The 17186-nt window shown below is 42.9% G+C and overlaps 1 protein-coding gene across 1 annotated transcript in view; it reads right to left on the minus strand.

Moving 5' to 3' along the window:
* The window catches only part of LOC129848555 (neuronal pentraxin-2-like), a 21726-nt gene extending 17340 nt beyond the window's left edge, over positions 1-4386 (minus strand). The window contains exons 1-2 of the mRNA XM_055915721.1: positions 3401-4386; positions 1-244 (exon numbers count right to left, since the gene is read on the minus strand). The exon at positions 1-244 is cut by the window's left edge and continues 9 nt beyond it. Of these exons, the coding sequence (XP_055771696.1) occupies positions 1-244; positions 3401-3847 (691 nt within the window). The 5' untranslated portion in view covers positions 3848-4386. The remainder of the gene's footprint in view (positions 245-3400) is intronic.
* Positions 4387-17186: the final 12800 nt, after the last annotated feature.

The raw sequence follows: 17186 nt of genomic DNA on the forward strand, positions 1-17186 counted from the left end.
GCTCTGTGATCCTCTCCAGCAGTGAGGTGAGGGTGCTCTCGGTTCGCTGACGGTGGGCGGCCGTCTCGTTGTACAGCTGGCTCTTCTCTTCCTCCAGCTCGGCCACCTTCCTCAGAAGCTGGCCCTCTAGGGCCCCCAAACGGTGCTTCAGCAGCTCCCGCAGCTCCGCCGGTAGGGGCCCCACTGCATTCCCACCCGCACCTGCTGCTGCTGCTGCTGACGTGTTGGCACGCAACTGCTGCTGCTGTGGTGGAGGGAGGAGAGAGAGAGAGACTTAATCCCCTATCCGGACGTTCTGTCGTTCAGTCACAGGTTGTGTTCTGCTGTGTTCAGAGTTGAGGTGGGATCAAGGAACAGGGACAATATATATGTTGGGGAGGTCCTTTCAGGGACCCGTTGGAGTAATAATTAAGTGCATCACCCCAAACACAAACACACACAAGCACACTTTGAAAATCATTCATTTGAATTAGGCCTGCTTATTTATGAGGGGTCTAACCCCAGAGGATGTCATTTTCCTTGTGCATAAGATTTTGAGAGTTATATAAAAAAAACTGATGGAATAACCTATATCACTGATTTTTTTGTCATGTATTAAGCATATATGTGGAGAGAGAGAGGAAGAGAGAGAAATATATAAATACAGTTGAAGTGGGAAGTTTACATACACCTAGGATGGAGGCATTAAACTCGTTTTTCAACCACTCCACAAATGTCTTGTTAAGAAACTATAGTTTTGGCAAGTCGGTTAGGACATCTACTTTGTGCATGGCACAAGTAATTTTTCGAAACAATTGTTTACAGACAGATTATTTCACTTATAATTCACTGTATCACAATTCCAGTGGGTCAGAAGTTTACATACACTAAGTTGACTGTGCCTTTAAACAGCTTGGAAAATTCCAGAAAATTATGTAATGGCTTTAGAAGCTTCTGATAGGCTAATTGACATCATTTGAGTCAATTGGAGGTGTACCTGTGGATGCATTTCAAGGCCTACCTTCAAACTCAGTGCCTCTTTGCTTGACATCATGGGAAAATCAAAAGAAATCAGCCAAGACCTCAGAAAAAAAATTGTAGACCTCCACAAGTCTGGTTCATCCTTGGGAGCAATTTCCAAATGCCTGAAGGTACCACGTTCATCTGTACAAACAATTGTACGCAAGTATAAACACAATGGAACCACGCAGCTGTCCTTCCGCTCAGGAAGGAGACGTGTTCTGTCTCCCAGAGATGATCGTACTTTGGTGCAAAAAGTGCAAATTAATCCCAGAACAACAGCAAAGGACCTTGTGAAGATGCTGGAGGAAACAGGTACAAAAGTATCTATATCCACAGTAAAATGAGTCCTATTTCGACTTAACCTGAAAGGCCGCTCAGCAAGGAAGAAGCCACTGCTCCAAAACCGCCATAAAAAAGCCAGACTACAGTTTGCAACTGCACATGGGGACAAAGATCGTACTTTTTGGAGAAATGTCCTCTGGTCTGATGAAACAAAAATAGAACTGTTTGACCATAATGACCATCATTATATTTGGAGGAAAAAGGGGGATGCTTTCAAGCCGAAGAACACCATCCCAACCGTGAAGCACAGGGGTGGCAGCATCATGTTGTGGGGGTGCTTTGCTGCTGGAGGGACTGGTGCACTTCACAAAATAGATAGACTCATGAGGAGGAAAATTATGTGGATATATTGAAGCAACATCTCAAGACATGAGTCAGGAAGTTAAAGCTTGGTCGCAAATGGTTCTTCCAAATGGACAATGACCCCAAGCATACTTCCAAAGCTGTGGCAAAATGGCTTAAGGACAACAAAGTCAAGTTATTGGAGTGGCCATCACAAAGCCCTGACCTCAATACTATAGAACTTTTGTGTGCAGAACTGAAAAAGTGTGTGCGAGCAAGGAGGCCTACAAACCTGATTCAGTTACACCAGCTCTGTCAGGAAGAATGGGCCAAAATTCACCCAACTTATTGTGGAAAGCTTGTGAAAGGCTACCCAAAACATTTGACCCAAGTTAAACAATTTAAAGGTAATGCCACCCAATACTAATTGAGTGTATATAAACGTCTGACCCCTGGGAATGTGATGAAAGAAATAAAAGCTCAAATAAATAATTCTCTATTATTATTCTGACATTTCACATTCTTAAAATAAAGTGGTGATCCTAACTGACCTAAGACAGGGAATTTTTACTAGGATTAAATGTCACAATGAATTGTGAAAAGAAAAACTGAGTTTCAATGTATTTGGCTAAGGTGTATGTAAACTTCCAACTTCAGCTGTATATACAGTTAAAACAATTACATTAAAGTGCAATAGGAAATAAATAGGTTTATACATATCTCTCTCTCTCTATGTAGAGAGAGAGATAGATGTAAACCTATTTATTTCCTATTGCACTTTAATGTAATTGTTTTATCAGTTTTATTCCACACTGTGCGATCATGTATTATATCTAATAACGACATAAAGGATTGGTGCTTATAGATAAATTCTACATCAGCCGCAAACCGATTGCACAGTTACAATAACATACATGACCTCAATATTATCAGACAGATACGCTGCGTCTCAAATGGTACCCTTTTCCTTGTAGTGCACTATAAAGGTAACAGGGTGCCATTTGGGATGCACCCAGAGATATGATCATCATGAAGCCACGTGAGACCAGCACACTCATTCCCAGGCACCAGAAAAAAATGCTATCTGTGTGATTGTGATTATGCCAGGGGCTGCCACTCCCACATGACTTTGATTGTGACGACACTATAATAGATTCATGAGATTAATCACCTTAACTAACCAAGCTGTGGGCATCATAGGATTAGATTCTATGGTGGACATACCCACAATAGGCCTTTTTTTCTTGGTCTGTTTGCTGCGTAGATAGGACCTCATCCGTGATACAGTGGATACAAAGCCAGGGGAAATGTTTGTATGATTTGTGACATAAATTGCACAAGCAGTTGGAAAAATGACAAGACTGCGTGTGGTGCCGCATGGAAAAATGAATAGGTGCTTTGATTCATCAAGGATAAGCAGCATGCTTCTGACATACTACACTACATTACCCTTTGACGTTAAGGAAGAGAAAGTGGGTAGTGTCTTATCGTTTAGGCTACATTCAGTATCAGACATGCCTGATGTGGTGGGTGCTACACATTTGTGGTGAAAAGGTAAAAGGGGTGAGTAACCTCCATACACAATGTAAGAGCGATATGGAAAGCATGATCATTATAATTTACTGTAGCCATAACCACAAACATCCATATTCATATAGGGGTATATTCATATATTAACCTCCATACAAAAATGCTACAGTGTATAATAATAAAAAAAATAGATTTGACCTGACTGATATAATTTACTGTAGCCACTACAGCCTCATTATCTCACCTCCAGATTCTCCAACCGACCCTTGAGCCCCTGCATGGTCTTTCCCAGCTGGTCTATAGTTTCCGTGGGGTCCCTGGGAAGGTCTCCCATTGTGTTCTTACTGTAGTCCTTCCGCCTGGAGCTCTGGCCCCTGGACCTGCCCGCTGAGTCCTCCGCGGCCGCCTCGCAACGGGCCAGTTTGGAGTTCAGCTCCTTGATAGTGCCCTGCTGACTCACGATAGTCTCCTTCTGCTGGAGGATGGTCTCTCGGAGTTGGAGGATGGTGTTCCGTAACTCATCCTCCACGGGGCTGGTGCTCTGCACGCGGTTACCGTTGCGTTCGAAGGAGCAGCTAGGTTCGGCGCCCGCCGGGATGGCGGAGCAGAAGAAGCGGCTACCTGTCGCATCCTGAGCGCGCACCGTGCGTCCACTCACTAGGTATAAAAGTCCAACTAAGAAAGCCAGCATGCCGGATACGAGCACAGATTCCTTGTATGTTTGGAAAACTCCTCCTCACGAAATTAATGTTTTTCGTTGAATCACATCGATAGGTTAAATAGCCTAGGCTAAACTCTTGTCTTCAACACCAAAACGCACAATAACATAAATCAGATGGTAGACATAGTTCTGGACTTCGGAACTGACACGAGATCATTTACTGAAGTCAACAGAACTTCAAAACCATTTAGATTAATTGGCTGAGGGCTCCAATCAAATACTATCATAAACCATCCAACCACATAATGATAAATGCCCTCGTCGCAAATGTCATAGAGCAATCGGTTTTCCCTCTCCAAACCTAAATAAATTAATATCGAGGCAATTCTAATTTTACCGAAAGAAAGTTACCATCCTGGTAAAAGATGTAGAATTGATTCTGGTCACGAAGTTGTTGCAGGTTGTTACTGCTCGGAAAGGTTTCTCTCCACACAGTCCATGGTGCCTTAAAAGACAGCGACCTAGCTTCAACAGATTAATATGGAGCGCGCGCGCGGACCGGGGCGCTCCCGCTCATCATCATCTGTTTATGCTCGCTGAGATTCGTATCACGTCATCATCGGATCCCAGCACAGACGAGTCATGCTTTGCCTTCTGGATTCTGTTCGATCTGTTTGTAAAAAGAATGCGCGGAGTTTCATAAGTGAACACCATCCCGTGCATGCCAAAGTGTTTTTGGATGAGGTCTCTAATATCGTGAGTGCAATGTGAGAGCCTTTATCTAGCCTAAAGTAGTCAACAGTGAGTTCGGTTTGAACATTAAATGAGGTTTCTTGTCAGTCCATAGCCTCTTACAGCACACATGTATTTTCTAACGATGTACTAATGCAGTGAATATGAATGTTTAATAGAATTGAGGTTCAGTACTCAGGGAGACTTCTTTGCCCCACTTGAATGGCATGGTCAGACAGTGAGTAGGCTGTAGGTTGTAGTGATGAGTCCAGGAGGGCTAGCTAGATGTAGACCTAATGTGTCAAATGTCACTCTTTTTCTGCTGGAGCATGTAGTTAGAGCTGCCAGGTACCAGCATACCCCTGTAAGTAGGGGCGCCGAGGGTGCTACAGCACATTTACAAGAAAACATTCAGAAACCCCCAAACTACTTCCTGCAACTATGTGTGCCAGTCTGTGAGCAATTTAACTAGAAGCTGTACTTATCCTGTATAGTTTGAGTGTACATTTGAGTAATAGAAAAGTCAAACTTGTAGTTTGGGAGATGGGAGATTCTGGAGTGGTGCCTGAGACAGCATTTTCCACCACCATCAACAAAACATGAACTTATGGAATTTCACGTAGAAAAATGGTGTCTCATCCCTCCAATAGAGTTCTAGACATCCCAGGGCCGAAAATGATTGGCGAGCTCACGAGCAGAGAAGAGTGGAAGGGAGAAAATTGTCTTACGTCAGATAGCGCAACGATTCCTCCTGCACGGATCCAACATTAGCTTGCTAGCTGAGCCAGTCACACTAGCTGAGCCAGTCACACTAGCTGATCCAGTCACACTAGCTGATCCAGTCACACTAGCTGAGCCAGCCACACTAGCTGAGCCAGCCACACTAGCTGAGCCAGCCACACTAGCTGAGCCAGTCACACTAGCTGAGCCAGTCACACTAGCTGAGCCAGTCACACTAGCTGAGCCAGTCACACTAGCTGAGCCAGTCACACTAGCTGATCCAGTCACACTAGCTGAGCCAGTCACACTGAGCCAGCCACACTGATCCAGTCATACTAGCTGAGCCAGTCACACTAGCTGAGCCAGTCACACTGCCTAGTGCTGCACACAAAATGCTGAATGCTTCCACCAATCAGTTGAGGGATGAGCTTCGGGTAGAAGTGACGTCATCTGAAAGAACACTATCTGCTCTCTCTCTCCCTCTTTCTCTCTCTCCCTCTACCTTCTCTCTGTCTGTCTCTCCTTCTCTGTACCTGCCCCCCCCTCTCTATCTTTCACTCTCTGTCTTTCTGGAAGTGAAGTGGAGAGGAAGTTCAGCAACTCTTGGAGGACATTCTGAATGAACCACTGAGACAGAGATGGGATGACAATGTCAACTTTGTCTCTGATTAAAGTAGCTCCTTGATATTAAGTGGTGGCGGTAAAACCTCTTTCCCAGAAAGCTTCACATTCATTCATTATGTAATCCCATCTTGGATGTTTTTTCTCTCTTTGAAATAAATAGTTAATTTTTCTTTTGTTTTGTAAAGCTCTATGGATTTCACATGAACTTTGATAATTCAGTAATGCATATTTTTCCTATGTAATTGCCTCAAGTGAGTTTGTTTCAGAAGTATTCTGATAAACTGTACTTCACTTTGTTGTGTCTCAAATGACCAACAGGTAGGATCCAACTCTGTTTTGAGGTCATACTCACACCAGATCACAGTCTGCTACAAAGTTTCCAATCAGCAAAGAGCCGTGCACATTTTGTGTGTTGGAACAATCACCCCCTACTACTTCCTGCTGCTCACTACCTGTTGGTCAATGGTCATGACAGAGAACTAGTGACAGTAGCAGCTCTGTGACGGTTTCTGGTCCAGCTGAGCTGTTATCGACAGGTAGTGACAGGTCTCATCAACCCTCTGACACACATACACACGCAAACAAATGCACGCCCACACATCTGCCTGAAAGCACTGGGCTGGCAAGCACACACGTGAACGCAAGGAAGCACACACAAACGGATACATACACACCTATATAAAAGTCTTTACAATTTTGATTATACGTTGTTGGGTTCTGAGAATATGAAAATATACTTATTCATGTCACTGATGGAGTGCTGAGGTTTAGAGAGTCTACACCAGAAGTTAAGGGTTATAGGAGGAAGGTATATAGTGTGTGCAATTAAGCTTGGAATGTGTTGAGTGCAGGGAAGCGATTGCACGTGGCAGGCATTGATAAGGGGAGAGAGCCATGGATTACCTGATTGAGGGGGGTTCAGGTCAGGTCACCTTAAGGGAGAAATAAAAGTTCATGGCCCGTATCACTAGTGTCCTGCTTAGCAGTAAAGAACAATGTTGGTACAGATGGGTAGGAGGAGACTCAGCCAATGAGGAATGGTTAAATATCAGTGCTTGTGTGAAAATGTTTTTGTCTAATGTATATGTATTGATCCTCTTGTTAAGCTTTCATAATGTCCGTTGTGTTTTTACTCTGAGAATTAGAACCGTACAACGTGAATGAATAATCTATCTTCGATGTCAAGCTTTAACTTTCTCAGAAACAACACCAGGATTAATGTGAAAACAACACGACAGAACACACACCTCCCTCACACACCGCCCAGAAGTGGGAAACTAACCGAATACAGATTAAAGCACAAGTTGCTCTTTTACATAAACTACAGAGGGGACCTGATGACACAAACACGCTGGGTTTGGTAATTACTTGGACACGTGTGCATCAGTCTTGGCATTTTGATACTGCCATCACATTGGTTGCACTGTAGTCAGTAGGACAGCTGCACTGAGAGAGAGATTGATTTTTCAAAAGGCTGCAGTGGTCTTTGATGTTGAACATGGCATGGAACCGAGGCAGCAGCAGCGATACCGTTACCGCTACCTTTCCCAATGCCAGGGTAAAATAACACCATATCCTTGTTTACTGAGAAGACTGGAGAAGTATCAAGGGTGTCGTGTGTATGCAGCGTTCACCTTCACAGATCAGTCTGGACGTTGCTTTCAGAGTTCAGAAAGGAAACACCACATGCACAATTAACCATTTATTAGAAAGATTACATTAGTCTGGGAGTTAGACTCTGCTCCTTCAGCGTAGCTTACTGACAGAGTGAAGCATCATATAAAGATTACATTAGTCTGGGAGTTAGACTCTGCTCCTTCAGGGTAGCTTACTGACAGAGTGAAGCATCATATAAAGATTACATTAGTCTGGGAGTTAGACTCTGCTCCTTCAGGGTAGCTTACTGACAGAGTGAAGCATCATATAAAGATTACATTAGTCTGGGAGTTAGACTCTGCTCCTTCAGGGTAGCTTACTGACAGAGTGAAGCATCATATAAAGATTACATTAGTCTGGGAGTTAGACTCTGCTCCTTCAGGGTAGCTTACTGACAGAGTGAAGCATCATATAAAGATTACATTAGTCTGGGAGTTAGACTCTGCTCCTTCAGGGTAGCTTACTGACAGAGTGAAGCATCATATAAAGATTACATTAGTCTGGGAGTTAGACTCTGCTCCTTCAGGGTAGCTTACTGACAGAGTGAAGCATCATATAAAGATTACATTAGTCTGGGAGTTAGACTCTGCTCCTTCAGCGTAGCTTACTGACAGAGTGAAGCATCATATAAAGATTACATTAGTCTGGGAGTTAGACTCTGCTCCTTCAGGGTAGCTTACTGACAGAGTGAAGCATCATATAAAGATTACATTAGTCTGGGAGTTAGACTCTGCTCCTTCAGCGTAGCTTACTGACAGAGTGAAGCATCATTATAAAGATTACATTAGTCTGGGAGTTAGACTCTGCTCCTTCAGGGTAGCTTACTGACAGAGTGAAGCATCATATAAATATTACATTAGTCTGGGAGTTAGACTCTGCTCCTTCAGGGTAGCTTACTGACAGAGTGAAGCATCATATAAAGATTACATTAGTCTGGGAGTTAGACTCTGCTCCTTCAGGGTAGCTTACTGACAGAGTGAAGCATTATATAAAGATTACATTAGTCTGGGAGTTAGAATCTGCTCCTTCAGGGTAGCTTACTGACAGAGTGAAGCATCATATAAAGATTACATTAGTCTGGGAGTTAGACTCTGCTCCTTCAGCGTAGCTTACTGACAGAGTGAAGCATCATATAAAGATTACATTAGTCTGGGAGTTAGACTCTGCTCCTTCAGGGTAGCTTACTGACAGAGTGAAGCATCATATAAAGATTACATTAGTCTGGGAGTTAGACTCTGCTCCTTCAGGGTAGCTTACTGACAGAGTGAAGCATCATATAAAGATTACATTAGTCTGGGAGTTAGACTCTGCTCCTTCAGCGTAGCTTACTGACAGAGTGAAGCATCATATAAAGATTACATTAGTCTGGGAGTTAGACTCTGCTCCTTCAGCGTTGTCACGTCCTGACCTTAGTTCCTTTTTTATGTCTCTATTTTGGTTTGGTCAGGGCGTGAAACATCCGAGACCCCTCCCACAGTCCCCCCCAAGAAAGAAAAAAAATAAATATATATATATATAAAATTCTTCCATTCCCCACCCCCAAGAAACCCCCCAATGCACCAACAACCAAGAAAATTAACTAAAGAGAAAAAAGAAAAAGACAAAGGAAAACAGAAAACAACAATGCAAAAAAACTAAGGACATCAAGTACAACTGAAATCATAACAGCAAGGCCAACTGTATGTGTTTGAGGGCATATCTGGCACTATTTACGTGTGTGTGTCCGTGTATGTGTGTATTTCAATGAGAGTGTGTGTATATGCATGTGAACAAACACCTGCCTCAGGCAAACCGGCATTAACTGTAAAAACACTGCCCCTCAGTGTCATTCCAACTTACTTTATATTATGTTTTATTTTGACTTTATTTTTTATACTTTTATCTTTGACCATCATTCTATCTCCCGCCCAGCAACTCCCAGCACTCCCACTTGTCTCTAATTCCACATCCCAACCCTCAGCTTCCCTCAGCCCATCCCACCTATCTCTGATGGCCACCCTGGCATGATGACTCCTTGCTGTCCCCAGTCCACCTGGCCGTGCTGCTGCTCCAGTTTCAACTGTTCTGCCTGCGGCTATGGAACCCTGACCTGTTCACCGGACGTGCTACCTGTCCCAGACCTTCTGTTTTAAACTCTGTAGAGACAGCAGGAGCGGTACAGATACTCTGAATGATCGGCTATGAAAAGCCAACTGACATTTACTCCTGAGGTGCTGACTTGCTGCACCTTCGACAACTACTGTGATTATTATTATTTGACCATGCTGGTCATTTATGAACATTTGAACATCTTGGCCATGTTCTGTTATAATCTCCACCCGGCACAGACAGAAGAGGACTGGCCACCCCTCATAGCCTGGTTTCTTCCTGGGTTTTGGCCTTTCTAGGGAGTTTTTCCTAGCCACCGTGCTTCTACACCTACATTGCTTGCTGTTTGGGGTTTTAGGCTGGGTTTCTGTACAGCACTGTGAGATATCAGCTGATGTAAGAAGGGCTTTATAAATAATTTTGATTTGATTTGATAAGAGGATATTGTATTTTCTGTACATTGCAAGATAAGAAGAGAATGTATTTTCTGCATATTGCAAGATAAGAACACATTGTATTTTCTGCATATTGCAAGATAAGAAGAGGATGTATTTTCCGCATATTGCAAGATAAGAAGACATTGAATTTTCTGCATTTTGCAAGATAAGAAGATAATATATTTTCTGCACATTGCAAGATAAGAAGACATTGTATTGTCTGTAAGCTAGTCACCCAGCTGAACCACGTCCTACTTTTCTCTATCAAGATGCAGCACACTGAGTATCCAGGGTCCACTTTATTTTCCAATATGGGGCAACAATAGCATAGAGGTTAGAGAGGCAGACCGGGAACTGCTCTGCTCCTGACCCTGTACATCTCTCTGTGTGTGTGTGTGTGTGTGTGTGTGTGTGTGTGTGTGTGTGTGTGTGTGTGTGTGTGTGTGTGTGTGTGTGTGTGTGTGTGTGTGTGTGTGTGTGTGTGTGTGTGTGTGTGTGTGTGTGTGTGTGTGTGTGTTGGGAAAGGCAGAACACACATTTCCGTTCCAACCAATGGATAATAAAGTTGTGTTTTATTTGTTGCAATATGAAACTCTTGATGAGTTGGTAATTGCAAACAAACAATATATTCCACAGCTTGTGATTTACATAATACCATGCTGCTCCTGAGTGGTATGGATAATGGCAGCCCACACACCACCCGGCCGGCCATCAGGCCCTGGCATAGCCTCAGAGGGGTGTGTATGTGTGTGCATGTTCACATTTTATTAGTCTTATTTTAGTATTTTTTATTTAACCTTTATTTAACTAGGCAAATTGATTAAGAACAAATTCTTATTTTACAATGACAGCCTACCCCAGCCAAACACTCCACTAACCCGGGCGACGCTGTGCCAATTGTATGCCGCCCTATGGGACTCCCGATCACGACCGGTTGTAACCAGGGTCTGTAGTGACGCCTCTAGCACTGAGATAGAGTGCTTTAGATCGCTGCGCCACTCGGGAGTATGTACAGGATACACATGGTAAACATCGTCCAATTAAATGTCTACTTAAAGGTTCCCTCTCGACAATGCAACAACAGTAAGGCATAATGAAACATACGAATATGAACATAAATGAAATGGCTCAGTACAACAGAATAAACATGCTATTTAACACTGGCCAGTTTTTTTTAGATACACCCATCTGGTACTGGGTCAGACCCCCTTTTGCCTCCAGAGCAGCCTGAATTCTTCGGAGCATGGAAACATTGTCCAATTGGTATCAAGGGACCTAACATGTGTCAGGAAAACATTCCCCACACCATTACAACACCGCCACCAGCCTGTATTTGTATTTATTAAGGATCAGCATTAGTTCCTGCCAAGGCAGCGGCTAGTCTTCCTGGGGTCTAGCAACATTAAGGCAGTTATAATATTACATGACATTACACTTCATAACACTTTTCACAACACATTAAGTGTGTGCCCTCAGACTGCTACTCTACTGCCAGATATCTACAATACAAAATCCATGTGTGTAGAGTGCATGTGTTAGTATGTGTATGTCTTGTGGCATTGTGGGGTATGCATGGGTGTCCGAGTTCGGTGCTAGTAGTTTAAACAGACAGCTCGGTGCATTCAACATGTCAACACTTCTTACAAAAACATGTAGTGCTGCAGTCAATCTCTCCTCTACTTTGAGCCAAGATTGATATGCATATTATTCATGTCTTTGTGGCACCTGACCACACAACTGGACAGTAGTCCAGGGGTGACAAAACTAGGGCCTGTAGACCTGCGCTGTTGATAGTGTTGTTAAAAAGGCAGAGCAGCGCTTTATTATGGACAGACTTCTCCCAATCTTAGCTAATGTTGCTTCAACATGTTTTGACCATGACAGTTTACAATCCAGGGTTACTCCAAGCAGTTTAATCACCTCAACTTGCTCAATGTACACATTATTCATTACAAGGATAAGTTGAGGTTTAGGGTTTATGGAATGATTTATCCCAAATACAATGCTTTTAGTTTTTGAAATATTTAGGACTAACTTATTTCTTGCCACCCATTCTGAAACTGACTGCAGCTCTTTGTTAATAAGGCATCCTGCTAGTGGGACATCTTCCGCTGAAACTGGAGGGCGCATAATTCAAATAAATAATAATACAAATTATGGATATTAAACATTTAAGTACATACAAGTGTCTTATATATCGGTTCTAAGCTTAAATTCTTGTTAATCTAACTGCACTGTCCGATTTACAGTAGGCTTTACAGCAAAAGCATGCAAGGCAATTGTTTGAGGACGGCGCCCCACATCAAAATATTTTTCCACCGGCACAGGTTTCATAAATTCATAAATAGCGATTTAAATATTCACTTACTTTTTGAAAATCTTCCTCTGATTTGTCAACCAAAGCGTCCCAGCTATAACATGTAGTGTCGTTTTGTTAGATAAAATCATTTTTTTTATCCCAAAAAGTCTGTTTAGTTGAGTAATCCACTCGTTCAACATGCCAAGATAGGAATCCGAAAATGTACCCCTAAACTTTGTTTCAACAAGTCAAAATACATTTCTATTAAATCCTCAGGTACCATAAAATGTAATTAAACTATAATATTTCATACGGAAAGAAGTGTGTTCAATAGGAAAGCGATATCAGCAGGTGCGGGTCCTCTTCATCGAACGCGCATACACGGATATCCAAGTCTGTGTCCCTATAGTAAAACTCATATTTCTTACTTTTTGGGGGGAAGAAACAAGCCTGAAACCTTGAACAAAGACTACTGACACCTAGTGGAAGCCATAGGAATTGCATACTGGGAGATAGATTTAATTGTTTCCCTCTACGTTCCATTGGAAGAGCATGGGCTCTCAAAAAATTACATCTTGTTGGTTTTTCTTTGGTTTTTCTCACCATATCTATTGTGTTATAGTCACCTACATTATTTTAACATTTATACGTTCTTCAGAGTGTTTTCTTTCCAATGGTACCAATAATATGCATATCCTGGCTTCAGGGCCTGAGCAACAGGCAGTTTACTTTGGGCACGTCAGTCAGGTGGAAATTGAAAGAAATAGGCCCTAGCCATTACGTGTTGCAGTGATTTCACTTGCTGTAGTTGCTGACGTGTATAGTGTTGAGTCATCCGCATACATAGACACTTTACTCAACGCCAGTGGCAGGTCATTAGTAATGACTGAAAAAAGTAAGGGGCCTAGACAGCTGCCCTGCTGAATGTCTGATATTACCTGGATTATGTTGGAGAGGCTTCCATTAAAGAACACCCTCTGTGTACTGTTAGACAGGTAACTCTTTATATAGCAGGGGGTGTAAAGCCCTAACACATACCTTTTTCCAGCAGGAGACTATGATCGATAATGTCTAAAGCCACACTAACAGCTCCCACAATCTTTTTATCATCAATTTCTCTCCGCCAATCATCAGTCATTTGTGTTAGTGCCGTGCAAGTTCAATGCTCTTCCCTATAAGTGTGCTGAAAGTCTGTTTTCTAATTGTTTACTGTCATTGTATCTGGTCAAACACCATTTTTCTAAAAGTTTACTAAGGGTTTTGGTAAGCTGATTGGTCTGTTATTTGAGCGGTAAAAGGGGCTTTACTATTCTTAAGTAGTGGAATGACTTTTGCTTCCCTCCAGGCCGGAGGGCAAACACTTTCTAGTAGGCTATTATCCTCAGTCATTTTCCATCCGTTGTCATTGTTGATAGACAACAATAATTTCTTCACCTCTTCCACACTCACTTTACGGAATTCAAAATGACAACGCTTGTATTTCATAATTTGGTCAGTTATACTTGGATGTGTAGGGTCGGCGTTTGTTGCTGGCATGTCATGCTTACGTTTGCTAATCTTGCCAATGAAAACATCATTAAAGTAGTTGGCAACATCATTGGGTTTTGTGATGAATGAGCCATCTGATTCAATGAATGATACAGCTGAGTTTGCCTTTTTGCCCAAAATTTCATTTAATAAGGTGCTCCAAAGCTTTTTACTATCATTCTTTATGTCATTTATCTTTGTTCCATAGTATAGTTTCTTCTTTTATTCAGTTTAGTCACAGGATTTCTCAAATTTGCAGTATGTTTGCCAAATGTTTGTGCAGCCACTTATTTGCCATTCCTTTTGCCTCATCCCCTCTTAACCATACCATTTTTAAATTCCTCATCAATCAAAGGGGATTTAACAGGTTTTACAGTCATTTCCTTAACGTGTGCATGCTTACTAGTAACTGAAATAAGCAATTTCACAAATGTAGATAATATTATTTATGTCATCAATGTATCAATGTCATCAATGTATTGTATGACCTCTTATCCACCCTATAAGGCCCAGCCTTGGTAACTTTGGTTTTCCTAGATATGGCTACTATATTGTGATCACTACGTCCAATGGATTTCGATACTGTACCGTTGACACCAGGCAGGATGAGGCCATCGACTCCTGCTGCTGACGCCAAATCCTGACTCTGCCATCAGCAGGACGCAACAGGAACCGGGATTTGTCAGACTAGGCAATGTCTTTCCACTCCTCAATTGTCCAGTGTTGGTGATGGCGTGCCCACTGGAGCCGTTTCTTCTTGTTTTCAGCTGATAGGAGTTGAACCTGGCGTGGTCGTCTGCTACAATAGCCCATCCGTGACAAGGACCAACGAGTTGTGCATTCCGAGATGCCGTTCTGCACTCCACTGTTGTACTGTGCCGTTATCTACTGTGTCGTTAATCTGGACCCCTACAAATCGGCTGGGCTAGGGAATCTGGACCCTCTCTTTGATGATGATCTGCCACAATTGTTGCAACCCCTATTACTAGCCTGTTGAACCTCTCTTTCGTCTTGTCTGAGATCCCCAAAGATTGGAAAGCTGCTGCGGTCATCCCACTCTTCAAAGGGGGAGACAATCTAGACCCAAACTGTTACAGACCTGTATTTATCCTACCCTATCTTTCTACGGTCTTCGAAAGCCAAGTTAACAAACAGATTACTGACCGTTTTGAATCCCACCGTACCTTCTCCGCTATGCAATCTGGTTTCCGAGCTGGTCATGGGTGCACCTCAGCCACGCTCAAGGTCCTAAACGATATCATAACCGCCATCGATAAAAGACAATACCGTGAAGCTGTATTCATCGACCTCGCCAAGGCTTTCGACTCTGTCAATCACCACATTCTTATCGGCAGACTCAGCAGCCTTGGTTTCGCAAATAACTGCCTCGCCTGGTTCACCAACTACTTCTCAGACAGAGTTCAGTGTGTCAAATCGGAGGGCCTGTTGCCTGGACCTCTCGCAGTCTCTATGGGGATGCCACAGGGTTCAATTCTCGGGCCGAGTCTTTTCTCTGTATACCTCAATGATGTCGCTCTTGCTGCTGGTGATTCTCTGATCCACCTCTACGCAGACGACACCATTCTGTATACTTCTGGCCCTTCTTTGGATACTGTGTTAACTAACCTCCAGACGAGCTTCAATGCTATACAACTCTCCTTCCGTGGCCTCCAACTGCTCTTAAATGCAAGTAAAACTAAATGCATGCTCTTCAACCGATCGCTGCCCGCACCTGCCCGCCCGTCTAGCATCACTACTCTGGATGGTTCTGACTTAGAATATGTGTACAATTAGAAATACCTAGGTGTCTGACTGTAAACTCTCCTTCCAGACTCACATTAAGCATCTCCAATCCAAAATTAAATCTAGAACTGTCTTCCTATTTCGCAACAAAGCATCCTTCACTCATGCTGCCAAACATACACTCGTAAAACTGACTAACCTACTGATCCTTAACTACGGCGATGTCATTTATAAAATAGCCTCCAACGCAAATTGGATGCAGTCTATCACAGTGCCATCCGTTTTGTCACCAAAGCCCCATACTACCCACCACTGCGACCTGTATGCTCTCGTTGGCTGGCCCTCGCTTCATATTCGTCGCCAAACCCACTGGCTCCAGGTCATCTATAAGTCTTTGCTAGGTAAAGCCCCGCCTTATCTCAGCTCACTGGTCACCATAGCAGCACCCACCCAGAGCACGCGCTCCAGCAGGTATATTTCACTAGTCACCCCCAAAGCAAATTCCTCATTTGGCTGCCTTTCCTTCCAGTTCTCTGCTGCCAATGACTGAAACGAATTCCAAAAATCTCTGAAGCTGGAGACTCATATCTCCCTCACTAACTTTAAGCATCAGCTGTCAGAGCAGCTCACAGATCACTGCACCTGTACATAGCCCATCTGTAAATAGCCCATCCAACTACCTCATCCCCATATTGTTATTTTTTTATTTTATTTGCTCCTTTGCACACCAGTATCTCTACTTGCACATTCATCTTCTGCACATCTATCACTCCAGTGTTTATTTGCTAAATTGTAATTACTTCACCACTACGGCCTATTTATTGTCTTACCTCCATAATCTTACCTCATTTGCACACATTGCATATAGACTTTTTTCTATTGTCTTATTGACTGTACATTTGTTTATTCCATGTGTAACTCTGTGTTGTTGTTTATGTCGCACTGTTTTGCTTTGTCTTGGCCAGGTCGCAGTTGTAAATGAGAACTTGTTCTCAACTGGCCTACCTGGTTAAATAAAGGTGAAATAAAATGTAAAAATATATATTTTTTTACCTGTTTGTGGCCCGCCTGTTAGCATTTTCCTTCGACCCCTCTCATCAACGAGCTGTTTTCGCCCACTGGACTGCCGCTGACTGGATGTTTTTTGTTTCTCACACCATTCTCAGTAAACTCTAGACACTGTTGTGCGTGAAAAGCCCAGAAGAACAGCCGTTTCTGAGATACTGGAACCGGCGCGCCTGGCACTAACGATCATTCCACGCACAAAGTCACTTAGGTCACCTGTTTTGACATTCTAACGTTCAATCGAACAGTAACTGCATGTCTCGATGCCTGTCTGCCTGCTTTATATAGCAAGCCACGGCCACTGGACTTACTGTCTGCAGGAGCAAACCATTTTCGGTAAAGTCCTGTACCTTATAAACTGGCCACTGAGTGTACAAACTTGCCATGTGCGTGTGTGGGTGGGTGGTTATATGTGTGACAATTGTAGATCTCCTTTGGCCTTGTTCTCAGATACACGATCCTGGCTCAATAGTTCTAT

This window comes from Salvelinus fontinalis, unplaced genomic scaffold, assembly GCF_029448725.1.
Source record: "Salvelinus fontinalis isolate EN_2023a unplaced genomic scaffold, ASM2944872v1 scaffold_1061, whole genome shotgun sequence".
Lineage (NCBI taxonomy): Eukaryota > Metazoa > Chordata > Actinopteri > Salmoniformes > Salmonidae > Salvelinus > Salvelinus fontinalis.